We start from the raw sequence: 15,409 nt of genomic DNA, 5'->3' as shown, positions 1-15,409 counted from the left end.
TTCATTCATCAACCCCTCAAAGTACTCTTTCCATCTCCTCAACACACTCTCCTCGCTTGTGAGTATGTATATTTAGAAAGCTTGTGAGGAAACTATTACTCTATTTCTGTTTTACTTGGATCGCTTCTCTGTGTACTTAATAAAGGATTTTTGACTGGAAACAGACTGCTTGCCTTGCTTGGATTACTTTCGAATACTTAGTAATTCTGTACAATTATATACATGTTTTTTTTTTTTTACTTAAGATAAGTTTAAGTTTGTTACTTCTACTACTTTTGTCTGATCTGATTAATATACAGTGATTAACTAGAGATACATGGACTGAAAATCTTCCACCCAGGAAGTTTCTTACACTGTTTTCTTGTTGTTTTTGGATCCACTGCACTTGTTTAGTGGGTTGTTTTGAGACTTCAGGGATAGCACAGAGATTACTTGTGTGTTTTTTCTTTTTTATTAATACCAAGTCCAAAACATTTTCAACTCTTGTGGGGGTGTTGACCAATTGGTCCAAGGTGTTTGTATTGATGAAATCAAGGAATCTCTGAGCATTTGTGTTTTGTCATGATTATTTCTTCCAATTTATGCTTGGATAGTTAAAGTCGCCCAGGATCAGGGTAGGTAAAGGGCTGAATTTTGACAGATTCAAAGAGGTCCAGACAGGTGGAGTGGGCACCTTGAGTCAAAACTGGAGGCCATTAGCTAGCTATGATTTGAATAGGGGTCTTGATAATTGTTAACTGTACCTGGAGTGTTTCCTGTGCGTCACACTGTTTGACCAGTCTGGAGGTGTGCATGTCTTTTCAGGTTGTCAATAAACTCTCTGATGCATTTTCTTCTGTGATAGACAGAACATGCTGGAGACACATATATTTGTCCCAAAGGATCCTCACTCTATGGAACAGGATCCTCATCCATGTTCAACAGAGTTTATCCCTTACCTTATTCAAATGAAACCTTGTTAACTGGATGAGAAAACATAAATTTACCCTCTGTCTGTCCATGTCCCTTATGGACTGAGGCTATCAATAAGAAAAGTATTTTCCTAACACCCCCCCCCCAATCCCTAGTAACTTCCTAACATGCCCCCCCTCGTACAGATGTCCATGACAGTCAGGACTCAAATGGTCTGAGGTGTGCAGCTAGGTCTGTAAGGCCCTAGTTGTCATTAACATAGTAAAACTATGAATCTATGAATGAAGGCATAGGAAAAGTGCAAGAAAGGTTAGTGCACATGGGTCCAGCAGTTCCTTTAATTTGCCGGCATGACCTTTCAGCATTTTGCTATACAAGTGAAAAAACACAGGCAATGATTTTAGGTCAGCATTAAGGACAAGCTTAGTATGAACAAATCCATGAGAAAATGTACATACAAATAGACAGATAAAAGAGTTGGTATATGCCAAAAGTATAATGAAGGGACTGACTGTATCTGGCAGGTGTCTACATCCTAGGTAAAAGCAAAATGATGAAGCACAGCAATGATGATTCTGCAGTGCAAAGGGTTTGAAAACAGTTTAAAAAACAGACAGAACTTTAACACTACAGCATATTAACCTTGGTGCACTACAGCATATTAACCTTGGTGCACTACAGCATATTAACCTTGGCGCACTACAGCATATTAACCTTGGCGCACTACAGCATATTAACCTTGGCGCACTACAGCATATTAACCTTGGCGCACTACAGCATATTAACCTTGGCGCACTACAGCATATTAACCTTGGCGCACTACAGCATATTAACCTTGGCGCACTACAGCATATTAACCTTGGCGCACTACAGCATATTAACCTTGGCGCACTACAGCATATTAACCTTGGTGCACTACAGCATATTAACCTTGGTGCACTACAGCATATTAACCTTGGCGCACTGTTAAAAGAAGCGTATGTCATAGATATGGTCAGGGTTTTGTGCTGAAAAATTGCTACTTACCGCTATGCTAACCTTCCCAAGAATTTCTTCTGGAATTCTTCGAGCTTCTTTTAGCACCTGATCCAGAGATCCTCCATCCTAAATGACAGAAAACATTTTTGACCAAAATAAACATTCAGCTACATTTTAAAATAATTATCAAAACCTTGGTGTAAACAAAAATCATGCAGTATAGACCCTTTGCATGACTAAAATGAAAGGCAATTTAAACACAGTAAAAGCCACAAATATACGCTCAGGTCATTTGGAAAAAAGCCTGAGAAAGCGCTAATACTGCTTTTATCTTAATGACATTATAAAAATCAGTTTTCAATACTATATCTACATTTCTACCTGTCAAAAGCAAACAAGTGATACACTAAGCACACATCTGCCTGACTGACCAAGAACTCAAAAAATATAAGCTGGCTCTAGAAGAGGCCCATTTGCAAAAGGGCACTGTAAGGTTATTCTTTACTCATAAAATAAATCCCTCTTGTAGATTAATGGATAATACAAGGATTCATGTATTATGTCTAACAAAGTATCTTTCCTAACAAGTATTACGACTGTGCCAAATCAGGAGGAGGAAGAAACCAGGTAAAGGAGATGAGGAATGTACTGGTACCCAGCTCAGATGTCCTAGTCCTCTGGTACAGTCTGATCAATGCAAGTGCAATTAATTGCAGAAAGGGAATACTGCACAATAAATGCCCGTGGCAATAATGCGTACAACAAAACATTACAGAATATGAACTGGAAATGCAAAAGGCTCAGACCTTAGCAAACCCCGTGGATGAACTTGCCACATGGCAGAAAATAACTCTACTCTAAATCTGCAATGTTTCAAAACAGCAAATGTCTACAGGACAACTAAAAGTCTTTCAGTCCTTGGATCCAAGGAAATAGACCACCACAACAATCTAAACCGATTAAATGGTTAAAAAAGGAACCATTTACAGGTGCTGCATTTCAAATGAAGAGCAGCCCCTCTCTCCCAGTTTTACTCCCAGTGAATAATCAGATATATAAGTGGACTTGTTCAAGTAGAAAATCAAAACCACTTTACATGAAATGGGATTAAGACAGGGAACCAGAAATAACAGACTTCAGAGAGGACTGAAATGAGCAGAGGTGAGAAGGGGTTTAGCCCATGAAAGAATTTAAACATTAAAGGCATATGACAAGCAGGACCAATGACAGGAAGCAACCTTGTCCCACAGAGGTAAAAGTTTCTTCATACGGGGACAGAGAAGCAACATTCCAAAGGAACTGCTTGACAAGCTAGAGGAATGCCTTTAGTCTGCCTTACACTGGGAACAATGAAGAAGACTGCCCAAGAATCCCTCTGAAAAAAACATTAAGTTAAAGGAAGCAGGGCTGAGAATCTGTACTTTACCAAGCTAGGTCTGCACAGAACATACATCTTAACAAATCTGCAAACTATTTGCAATTGGAGAAAAGAGTGGGTGCACAGTAACTGCAGCCTCAATCATCAAGCCAGAAGGGTCACAAGAATTGATCACTTGGCCCGGCCCTGAGGTGCAGTTGCCTCCAAGCCATGTTGAAATCCACAGCCAAGAATGGGAGCAGTTTCCTGAAATGCCAAAGGACTTGCATCCCAAGTTCATGAAATACTCTGCCACTAAGAGACATGGCAAATGAGTCTCCCTCTCTGAGGAAATATGGATTGAGCAATGGTTCATTTTTAAAATATTATCTATCTGTTAAACAAAATTATTCTTTAGACTCTTTTCTGCCATGATCTTAGCCATAAAGGCATCAGTAAATGCAGAATTTATGGAGAGTTTAAAGCTCAAGATCAACCAGCATGTTTTTTTTTTTTTGGGGGGGTGGGGTGGAAAAAACTGGTATACCCAGGGGAAAACCTCATGTGGGCAACATACAAGCTGTACGAAGACAGAAACCAGTAGTCAGGATATACCCTGAAAACCTTATGCTGTGATGGGGAGTTGACACAGGGTAAAGAGAGCATGTACAAAAGTACCATTACAGTCAGTGAACAGAGAGTACATTTGCATAGGTTCATAGGTTGGTACTAGGCTATCGGCCCTAAGGCCTATGCAAGCCTAGCCATAACAATTCCCTGGAAATTTCTTCCCACAATATTTACTTCTCTGGCCCCTGTCTAGCAGGGCGAATGACATGCTAACCGGGATGAATTTCCTATCTCCCATCCAATCATCAAGGTTCCTTTTGAAGATGGCCAATGAGGCGCTCTGCTTGACATGTATGGGCAGTCTATTCCAGAGTATGGGGAGTCTCTGGGTCAGGAACCTATCCCTCCAGCATGTTTTGTTCATTGTGATAAGGTTTAGATCCCTGGAACGTGTGGCTCTGAGGGATTGGGATTTCTTAAAGTGGAGCATGTCCAACAGCTCAGGGTTTGACATGGCCTTGCATGTTGAGCAGAGATCACCTCCGAGTAGACGATATGCCACAGAGTATAGCTGGAGTTTTTTAAGACTGTCAGCATATGGCATCTGCTTTAGGCTTGTGATTCTTTTAGTGAGGTATTTCTGTGGCCTTTCCAGCTGTTGCAGATGTCTTGTGAGGTACATACCAAATGGGGCATTATACTCTATAATGGGTCTAATGAGGGATGAGTACAGTGGGACAATGACCTCTTTTTTTCTGGATGAAAAGCCCTTCGTGATGAGGTGTGCCACATAGAAGGATTTCCTGACTGTTGTGGTGATGTGGTTATCGAAAGTGAGACCACTGTCCACTTGTGTCCCTAAATCTCTCATCACACTTTCGATGTTTAGTGTCCTGCCACCTATGTGGTAGTTCATGGGTACATGTTTTTTTCCAAAGGGGATAACTATACATTTCTTGGCATTAAGCTTGAGCCCATGGCTCTGGCACCAGGCATCTGTTTCTGTAAGGCCCTTTTGTAGAATACCCACATCATTTGGGGATTCTATAATGGCTCCCAGTTTGCGGTCATCTGCAAACTTTGTTAGCCAGAGTCCCTTAGTCTTGGCTTGTACTTCAGAGAAGTAGATGCCAAACAAGAGTGGTCCCAGGACTGAACCCTGAGGTACTCCACTTGTCACTTGTCCAGAGCTGGATTCGGAGTCTGCTACTTTTACAGTCCGGGTTCTGTCAGTAAGCCAGTTGGCAACCCATCGAGTGACATGGGGATTTATGCCCAGCTTAGTAAGTTTATCTATGATTCCAGGGTGGGGGATGGCGTCGAAGGCCTTGGCAAGGTCCAGATAGGCTGTGTGGAACACCTTACCCTCGTCCACAGCTCTGGAGACTGATTCGAAGAAGTCAATCAGATTCAGGAGAAAAGATCGGCCCTTCACAAACCCAAACTGGGTGGGGTCCAGTGTTTGAAGGTTGCCAATGTCTTTGTTTATAAGTTACATGATAACGCATTCCATGTCCTTGCAGATCAGGCTTGTCAGACTGATGGGACGGTAGTTCCCTGGATCCATGGCAGATCCTCTCTTGTGGAGTGGGATAACTGTAGCTGTGTGCCACTCAGTGGGCACGAAGCCTGAGGTGAGGCTATGATTAAACAGGACACTTAGGTGGGGTGCCAGTTCATTTTGTAGTTCATGTAATACACAGCCTGGGATGTCATCTGGTCCCATGGATGCTGTATTCTTAGCTTTGGACAGTGCTGTTTCTACCTGTGTGGCTGTGATTATCGGAATTTGACAATCTTTTGGTACTGAGATGGGCCCTTTAGGGGGTGAGAGGGGGTTGAAGTTGGTACTAAATCGATCTGCCAGCATATTGACAATATCCTTGGGATCAGTATATTTAATGCCATTCTGTTGTAGCTCAGAGCAGATCTGAGCATTGCCATTTAGATTCTTGACATAACTATAGAATGCCTTGTGGTTGTCTTTGGAATCTTTGGCAATTTTATTTTCGTAACTAGCTTTTGAGGATTTTATGAGGGATCTCAGTTTCTTACTGAGGCTGGTGAGGGAGTTTTTGGATTTTCCTCTTTTCTGCAACAGTTTCTCCCTTCTGTTGTATAGTTTGTTTATAGCAGGGGGACCACCAGATTGGCTTCCTTTTTTTGAGGAAGATCATCTTGGTTCCATTTGGGATGGCACGATTCATGCACGAGTGGATGTGCTCATACAGTGCCTTAGTGTAGGATTCTGCAGTCAAACTTCCAGATCCCGTCTGCGTGGGTATTGTGAAGTTTGTCACTTCTGACTTCAGTAGCATGAAGTTGGCTTTGGAGAAGTTTTTTAAGGAGGTTTCCTTACTGGGAGGGTGGGGGTGGGATGTTGATGTCAACAGTGATTTGCTTATGGTCAGACCTGACCAACGAGGGGGTGACCACTGGTGTGGAGCATCTGTCTCCCATGTTGGTAATGACCAGGTCTAGGATATTGGAGCCCCTAGTGGGAGAATGGATTAGTTGCTCCAGGGCATTGGAATTTACAAATTCCAAGAACCGTTGGGAAAAGGAGTTGGTACCCGAGTAGTTTTACCAATTAATGGCAGGGTAGTTGAAATCACCCAGTATTAGGGTGTTTGGTTGTATCTTAATATTTTCCAGTATGTTCAGGAAGGTGTAGTGAGAATCTTGGGGTATGGTGGGGGATCTGTAGCAAGCTACAATTTGGATTGCAGTCTTACCTCTTACCTAGTGTTAGTTGCACCTGGAGAATTTCAGATGCATTGTGTTGGGCAACTAGCCTGGAGGTGTGAATATCCTTGGTGAATATGGACACTCCCTCCACCTTTAGTGTTTCGGTCTTGGTTTTGTGGCCGAAAAGTGTGGTAAGAATTGTAGCCTGGTATTGCAGGGGTGCTCTCTGGAGCCTTGAACCAGGTCTCAGTCACTGCACAGATATCGATGTTCTCCATTTTTAGGAGTGCCTCGAGAGTGTGCATTTTGAGGTTTAGACTTCTAGCATTGAGTAGCATTACCTTCAGATTTTGCATGCTTGTATCTGTTACAGTGGTGGTTTTATCCTTTGAACCTTGCCTAAAAAAGGCACTATAGGGGTGGCAAGAGCTTTAGCCAGTAACCTGAATCCCAGGGATGACAGGTGCAGACCATCTCTGGCAAAGCATCGTGGTTTGTCGATCATGTCTTCCCAGGCAGACAAATACTGAATCCCCTTTGTATGACACCAGAAGCTTAGCCATTTGTTGAAGTCAATCATTTTGTCCTTATACTGTGGTATCATTCTGGGCGAAGGCAGGATGCTACTCAGGGCTAGGGTCATACCTGCCTGGGTCACATGATCCAAGAGCTCTTCCATGTCTCTTTTCATGTAGTCCAGGGAGGTACGTCTCAAGTCATTCACTCCAGCATGGACAATGACAGAGTCGTATTTGTACTTGTTGAGAAGTGACTTGAGTGCATGCGTTATGTGGTGGATCCTGGCGCCCGACAGGCAGCTGACTGTAATTTTCTCCTTGTTCAGCCTGGTGAGTGGGACATCAGTGTGCCTGACTAGAGAGTCACCTATGATTAAAGTGTTGGGTACATTGTCTTGCCTTAGGGGCTGTTGTTGGGTGGCACACTGGTGTTGTGAGCTATGTGTCACTTTGGTTGTGACTGGTGTTTGCTTGCGTTTCGGCTTCGGAGGTCCTTGTTGCTTGGGCAGGTTAATGTTAAGGGCCGCCACATATGTGGGTTTAGTGTTGCTATGTGTGGGTGTTGATGGTGTGGGCTTTGAAGGGCTATGAGTTGCTAGAGGTGTAATGCAGGTTTTAGCCTTTTCCTCTGGACTGTCTAGCACAATCTTGACCGGAGAGAATACTTCAACTTGTGCTATGATGGGGGAGTTGACACAGGGTAAAGAGAGCATGTACAAAAGTACCATTACAGTCAGCGAACAGAGAGTACACTTGCATGAGAATACTTCACCTTGTGCTGTGATGGGGAGTTGACAGAGGGTAAACAGAGCATGTACAAAAGTACTATCACAGTCAGAGAAAGTACAGTTGTGTACACTTACCATAAATGTAGATGTTCGAGTGTATTCACTGTTGCAGTCATTACATTTGGGTAATCTGCTGGCAGGTTGCCCTCATTCGGCCTGAATTCCAAAGTCTTGGGTCCTGCGTCAGTTGCCGTCTTCTATTCCATGACGTCAGGTCGTCAGGGGAATAAAACATGCATCTGACGCCATTTTCTTTAGTTTTTCCTTGCCCCTGATGTCAAGTGCCCCCAAAAAGATAGCAATATTATATATATCTATATATCTATGTACATGTATCAATATAAACTTTACCTTCATCTACAAGCAAATACACCACATAGATTGTAGAAGATAGAGAAGGAAAGATAAACTCCAGAATGATAGGGGGATGGCGGAGGGTAACCTGGACTGCAACAGTGAATACACTCAGACATCTACATTTATGGTAAGTGTACACAACTACACTATGTTCTTCGTGTTTCACTTTTGCAGTCATTACATTTGGGTAGAATCCCAAAGCTATGGTTGGGAGGCTGGAGCTAAACAGCATTAGGTGTGGCTATAAGGCACTGCAGCACTGAGTAGACTTAGAGTAGAGAGGCAAATGGTAATGCTTTGTAAAGGTGTGAACAAAACTCCAGGTAGCAGCCTCTAGAATGTCTTTGGTTGGTACTCCTCTGAGAAAGGCTGCCAAAGTAGCTGCAGCTCTGGTGGAATGAGACCTAATGCCCTTGGGCACAGGTTTACCATGGTGTAAGTAGCAGAAACTGATGCAGTGGCTTATCCGCTTTGAAATAGTCTGCTTTGAAATAGCCTTTCCTTCTGATCCTGCAGCATATGACACTAGTAATTGCTCAGTTTTTCTTAGAGCTTTTGTCCTGCTCAAGTAGAATCTTAGTGGTCTGTGTACATCCAAAGAATGCAGAATTCTCTCCCCTTTGTTCTGTGGATTTGGATAAAAAGTTGGCAGATGAATTGTTTCGTTAAGAGCCACACTCAAAACCACCTTAGGCATGAAAGTAGCATTTGTCCTCAAAGACACCCTGTCTAGGTAAAATATGATAAAAGGCTCTAGAGCCATGAGGGCCTGTAGCTCTGAAACTCTTCTTGCTGAAATAATTGCTAGCAGCAGAGCTGTCTTCCATGATAAGAACTTTATATCAGCGGTAGCGGCTGGTTCAAATGGAGGCAGGGTGAGATTTTCCAACACATAATTGAGGCCCCATGCAGGTAATGGTGATCTTCTAGGAGGCCTTAGGTTTTTGGCTCCTCTAAGATACTGCTTTAGTAAAGGATGAGAAAAGATTGGTGGCTCTTTATTGTAATGAGCCGAAATGGCAGAAGCATGGATTTTGATTGATGAGAAAGATAGGCCTTTATCAAGCATCTCAGTTAAGTATTGTAATATCTGAGGAATATGTGGTTCTGCTGTATCAGTTCCTTGTGCTTGATTCCAAGCACAGAATCTCTTCCATTTGTCAGCATAAGATTTTCTAGTACTAGGCCTTCTGGCTTCCAAAATGACATCCATCACAGTTTCACAGAGAGGTGTCGTTCGTATGATTACATGATTAGCCATGCTGCCAGGTTCAGAGTCTGTAGTTGATTGTGCAGGACCTGATTGTTTTGCTGGGACAGTAGTTGTGGTCTTTGAGGCAAGGTCCAAGCTGGGTATTGAGACAAGTTCCTTAGGATTGGGTACCAGATTTGGCGGGGCCAGTCTGGGGCAATTAATATCATCTTTGGCTTCTCTTGTCTGACTTTTAGGAGGACCTTGGGTAGAAGAGGCAGAGGAGGAAAGGCATAAACTGACAGGTTTTTTCCAATGAAGGATAGGGTGTCCACTTTCCATGCTTGTCTGTGATAAGTCCTTGTGCAGAATCTTTTCAACTGATAATTTCGAAGAGAGGCAAATAGATCTATGTCTGGGCTCCCCCATTTCTCTGTTATCATGCTGAATACTTGTGGATTTAGTTTCCACTTGTGAGGATCCATAAGGTTTCTGCTTAAATCGTCTGGCAGAGATTGAGCTTGAAGATTTATTTGGTAGGTCAAAGCTGTGTCCCACAGTGCCATGGTTAACCTGCAAAAGGGGTATGAGTGTGTGCCCCCTTGCTTTGGTTTATATACCACATGACTGTGGTGTTGTCCGTCTTTATCAGTAGTTGTCCTGGATAAAGTAAGTCCTTGAAGGCTATTAGGGCATTTTGAACAGCATGCATCTCTGTCTGGTTGATATGTAGATGCATTTGATTTGGTGCCCATATGCCCTGAATGCATCTTCCTGCCATGTGGGTCCCCCACAGGCATAATCTGATGCGTCTGTTGTTAAGGTTTGGCTGGCAGGGGGTAGAGTGAAGGGCCGTCCCATGTTTTGGTGACAGGCCTTTGCCCACCACAGAAACTCCTGTTGCAGGCAGGGAATGAAAGGAATCATTGTTTCTAAACTGTGTGAATGTTGACTCCATAAACTTTTTAGGTACCATTGAAGTTTCCACATATGCAGTCTTGCATACCGAATTAGTAGGATGCAGGATGCCATGAAGCCCAGAGCCTGCAGAATTTGTCTTGCAGAAGACTGGGTTTTTGTTGCCATCAGTCTGAAGTAAGTAGTCAGTTGCCTTTGTTTGTTTGACGTGAGGTAAGCCATTTGGGTAGTTGTATGCAAGCTTGCACCCAGGAATGTTATCTTTTGAGAGGGTACCAGTTGTGATTTATTTTCATTTATTGTGTACCCTAGGCATGTTAGAAGCCTTTTCACAAATGCCAGGTGTCATAGAAGAGTGTCCTTATTCTCTGCTTGAATGAGACAGTTGTCCAAGTAAGGATATATTTGAATACTAATAACAAAAAATGGAAAAAACGGAGAATAAAATGAAACTAATAACCACAAATGCTCTCCGTTTTGACAGGATCCAATAAAGGTAGTCCCACAAAGCTCAAGGATGTATTGGTGGCAAAAATAAATTCGCTCTAAGAGTCTTCAGTCCATAAACCAGGCAGTCTAATGGTACAAGTAGATTTATTAGACGAATGAACAAACAAAACTCAATTAGACAAAAGGAATAAGCGCTTTCATTTCCCCCACGGGAAACTTCATCAGAATCTGCCTTGTTTATGGACTGAAGACTCTTAGAGCAAATTTATTTTTGCCACCATACATCCTTGAGCTTTGTGGGACTACATTTATTGGATCCTGTCACAACGGAGAGCATTTGTGGTTATACATCTGAATACTTATTTGTCTGCAAAATGCAATTACTGGTGCCAGGCTCTTTGTAAAGACCCTGGGCGCAGCAGATAAGCCAAATAGCAGTGCAGAGAATTGGTAATGCATTAAGCCAGCCTTGAATCTGAGCTATCTTCTGCACAACTGTCTTATTGGGACATACAGGTATGCCTCTTAAGTCTAAAGTCACCAGCCAAGCATTCTTGCCCAGCATGGGCAGAAGCTATTGCAAAGTGAGCATTTTGAATTTTGGAATGTCCAGGTATGTGTTCAAAATCGATAAATCCAGTATTGGCTGCCAGGCCTTGTCTTTTCTGGGTACCAAGAATAGTCTTGAGTAAAAAACCTTGTCCTTTTTCCTGTTCTGGTACTGTCTGAATGGCCCCCATATCCATGAGGGACGTAACCTGATTCTGTGCCTCTGCCCATTGGTTTTTTGGCAGACCTGGCCAACCATTTGTCATTGGCAAAGTGTGGAAATGGAATCTGTATCCCTGTGATACGATGTTCAGTACCCACTTATCCTGGGTTATTAACTGCCAATTTTGTGCAAAAAGTGCTAATTTCCCCCCTATGTGTGCTGCCAAAAGGTAAATGCTTGATGTAGGCAGAGGGAAGTCATTGGGATTGCTTTCTGTAGGCTTGCACTTTATCTCCTCCAGATTTGGAAGTGGATGCGCCCCATTGCTTTGACCTGTATGAGTCTTGAGCCTGGTACCTGGAATCCTTAGGGCGTCTGGATTTGCCCCTTTGAGCTCTGTCTGACACTGGAAAGGACCAATTTTTGTAGGCCAGTGTCTACTGAATCTAGGTGGCTCCCCTTGTAAGAAATCTTTAACAGCCAGCATAGACATAGCTTTGTCTTCCATTTTTTTAAAACCTCTTCTGCCTTAATACCAAACAGAGAATCATGCTGTAAAGGTGCATCTAGTAATTTAGCTTTAATATGATCAGGCAAATGTTGTTCCTTTAACCAGGCATGCCTCCTAATCACAGATCCAGTAACTGCGGCCCTGCAGGAGTCCTCTAAAAGAATCAAAACCACATTGCAAAGTATGCTTTCCAACTTGTTCAGCTGCATGCAATAATTCCTGCAATTCCTTATTTTCTGCACATTCTGAAATCAACATAATTTTCTGTTTCAGCAATCCCATAACATGTTGTTGGTACTTAAGCATATGAAATTGATAGTTTAAGGCCCTGATTGCCAAGGTTGCAGATGTATAAACCTTTTTTCCCCATCTGTCCAGTGTCCTAGAATCTCTGTCGGAGGGGGCAGGATTTTTTGCTGTTGAGGCCTTAACTCTCTTTAGACCCAGTGACATAGTTTCAGGATCAGCAGCAGGGTTTCTAAATAAAAATTTATGAGAGTCAGGGACCTTGTAATACCTGTCAGGCTTACTGGGAGCCAGAGGTAAAGAGTCAGGGATCAGGCTTGACTCCGAAAAAACAACATCCACAATGTCCAACACAGGGGGGATGGCTAAAGGCTTGTGCTGAGGGAGAAGGAGGAAATCCCTGAGCCTCTTTTTTGATTCTGAGAAGTCTTGACTCTCCCAGTGAAAATGCTCCCTCAAAGTATGCAAGGTTTCTCCAAATGAATAATCCTCAGGCGGAGATGCAGATGGAATAGACTCCTCAGCATCAGAATCCTCATAGGGAGGTAAAGATAATTCCTGAGCAGAAGAGGAATCAGAAGAAATAGAAACCTGATCTGAAGATTCATAGTCAAGTGTCTTGCCTAGGCCTCTTATATGGAGGGGGATGGGTACTCCTGATCTTATATGGAGGGGGATGGGTACTCCTGATCAAGGTAATAAGGTCTTCAGCCATTTTGATCATCTGTTTTTTTAGGCATAGCGGCCTGTGCACGTGGCTCATGCATCGTTTTTTTAGTTTTAGAAGTTGCTTTTGCCTTTGGTTTTGCAGCTTTCGTCGGTTTGATATAAAAATGTTGAGGTCTGAATATACCCTCAGAAGCCGGTGCCTGCTCAGCGGCTCCGGACCCATCCGAGGGAGATGCATCTGTTGGTCCAATACCTTGAGTATCTAGTGGCATGCCGGACTCCACATGGGTGTCGGTAGAGGCCTGCGAGTCGAAGGTAGCGGGTATCAGGGGCTGCGAAAGCACCTCACGGAGTACTGGCAAACCGGCAACTGGCTTAGGAGAAGCTTCGTCGTTGGTTTTGGATCTCGACTGTCTTTCTCTGTTCTTTTCTTTGCGTTTTTATGTACTCCAGTAGTCGGATTGCTATCAGACGACATCTCTGGGTAGTTAAATCTGTTTCCAAAATACTTGGATGCAAAAATATACAGACGCTTAATAGTGCGTTGGTTACATCTAGCACAAAACCGGCAGCCAGGCACATTGTGATCAGGGCCTAGACAAGGAATACAGTATAAATGGAAATCCTTATGAGGTATTTGCTTCCCACAAGTAATACAATTATTAACTTTTTCTGACATCGGTAAAAAGCAAGAAAAAAGTTTCCCCAACGGGGTAGTTAGCTTTATTGAAGACTTCGGTTCTGAAACTCAAACGGGAATATTTCAGTAGTCGGCCGACCGGCACTTGCGAAATGCTTCTGCTTCAGGCACCGCGCGGCAAGGAAGACTAAAGAAAATGGCGTCGGCTGCATGTTTTATACCCCTGACGAGCTGACGTCATGGAAGAGAAGACAGCAACTGACGCAGGACCCAAGACTTTGGAATTCAGGCCGACTGAGGGCAACCTGTCAGCAGATTACCCAAATGTAATGACTGCAACAGTGAAACACGAAGAACATCAGAGAGTACACTTGCATGAGAATACTTCACGAACTGTTGTAATGTACATGGTTAAACTTCAAACAATAAGCCACTTCTCCAGCATTCCGTGAATAGCTGTATTGTTCACACACAAATCCATAACGCCAATATAATAAATATAAAACAGTTTATTCAAATCTTAGTACTTTCATCTTAAATAAAAGACGTAATCAGAAATACAAAATAATTAGCATACCATTTAAATACCACATAAATGTTTTAAGACCATCAATCTGTTTGATTTACAAGTCAATCTTACATCTCTCAAGTTAATCAAATCTCTTCAACAAAAAACTAATAAGTAATTACATTTAAAAAGTAATAATAAGAAAAAGAAGAATTCACACATTCTTAAATAAAATAAAATGCATTTTAATCGTTAATGTAATGTAATGTTTCAGCCCTTTGCTTAAGTATACAACCAGGCTTACTCCATCCATCCTCAACCCCTTTTCCCATTTTGCGCATAGGGTCGGGGTGTGACAACAATCATCTGGAGCCAAGGTTTACACTGACAGGTGGCTAGCCCTGCTGCGGTAAACAACCAGGCTTACTGACAGCATTTAAATGTAGCTGCCACATATTAATACTTTCTGTTCCAGGATTAATTCACTGGCCCTCCCCTGTTTTAGGTTTAGTATATTGGCATTTTGGGTAGTTTTTTTTTTTTTTTTTTTTATTTATTTATTTATTTATTTATTTAACATCTGTTGACCGGGAATGTCCGACTAGGTTCCACAGAGCCTGTTTTCAGCGGAGGCCCGGGGAGAAATGCTCCAGATGCATGTCTTTGGAAAGTTGACTATTATTTACTGTTTATAAAGTGCAGGAAACTGGTGCATGTGAACAATATAGCCATTCACAGAACTCTAAGAGTGCGGAAGTGGCTTGCTGTTTGCATGAGAATACCTGCCATAACTGACCACTCTGAATAACATCAACAGATAAGTATGACCTGTCATACATGACAAACTGCAAACAGACATCTATCCAACCAGACCTCCACAGCATTTGGATGTCTCCATGCAGGGACACCTTGTGCACATAAATGTCCACGCAATATATGGTACAGGGGGGGCAAGGTGACCATGCCATATTTACCAATGAGTTCAATCCCTCATTTATTTATTTATTTTATGTGATTAATTTACTGTCTAGAAGTTCACATCAGGTATGAGACCTACATACTAGGTCACAGAAGTCTGTCACATACTCACCCTCCTGAAGCGGGAGAAACACAAGAAAGAGAAAGTTGTCTTACCATAAGGGGTACCAGGGGTTGGGAGGATGGCCTAATGGTTAAGATGTTTGCCTTACAAACACAAGGTGCAGGGTTTGAGTCTCACAAGGGATAACTGGCTAGGCTTAAAATGGCTTGCAAGGGCAGTTAGCCTAGTACTAACCTATGAACCTATAACTTGGCATCTGTGTTGTGTTTTCATTCCTCCTCACGAACGGGTCTCAGAGCCGACTCGCCCACTTCTTCCAGACTTGGATCCGACTCTCAAGCACCTCCCTTTAC

General features: G+C 42.7%; 1 protein-coding gene across 2 annotated transcripts in view; it reads right to left on the bottom strand.

Annotated features, from left to right (window-relative positions):
• The window catches only part of MAP2K2 (mitogen-activated protein kinase kinase 2), a 1,901,538-nt gene that overhangs the window by 1,277,717 nt on the left and 608,412 nt on the right, over positions 1-15,409 (bottom strand). For both annotated transcript variants that reach the window (XM_044055499.1, XM_044055501.1), the window contains exon 4: positions 1,939-2,016. In XM_044055499.1, coding sequence (XP_043911434.1) covers positions 1,939-2,016 — 78 coding nt within the window. The remainder of the gene's footprint in view (positions 1-1,938; positions 2,017-15,409) is intronic.

The sequence above is a fragment of the Protopterus annectens genome, chromosome 13.part0 (genome assembly GCF_019279795.1).
Source record: "Protopterus annectens isolate FY-2018-M chromosome 13.part0, PAN1.0, whole genome shotgun sequence".
In the NCBI taxonomy this organism is placed as follows: domain Eukaryota; kingdom Metazoa; phylum Chordata; order Ceratodontiformes; family Protopteridae; genus Protopterus; species Protopterus annectens.
This window is presented reverse-complemented; position numbering and strand designations above follow the sequence as displayed.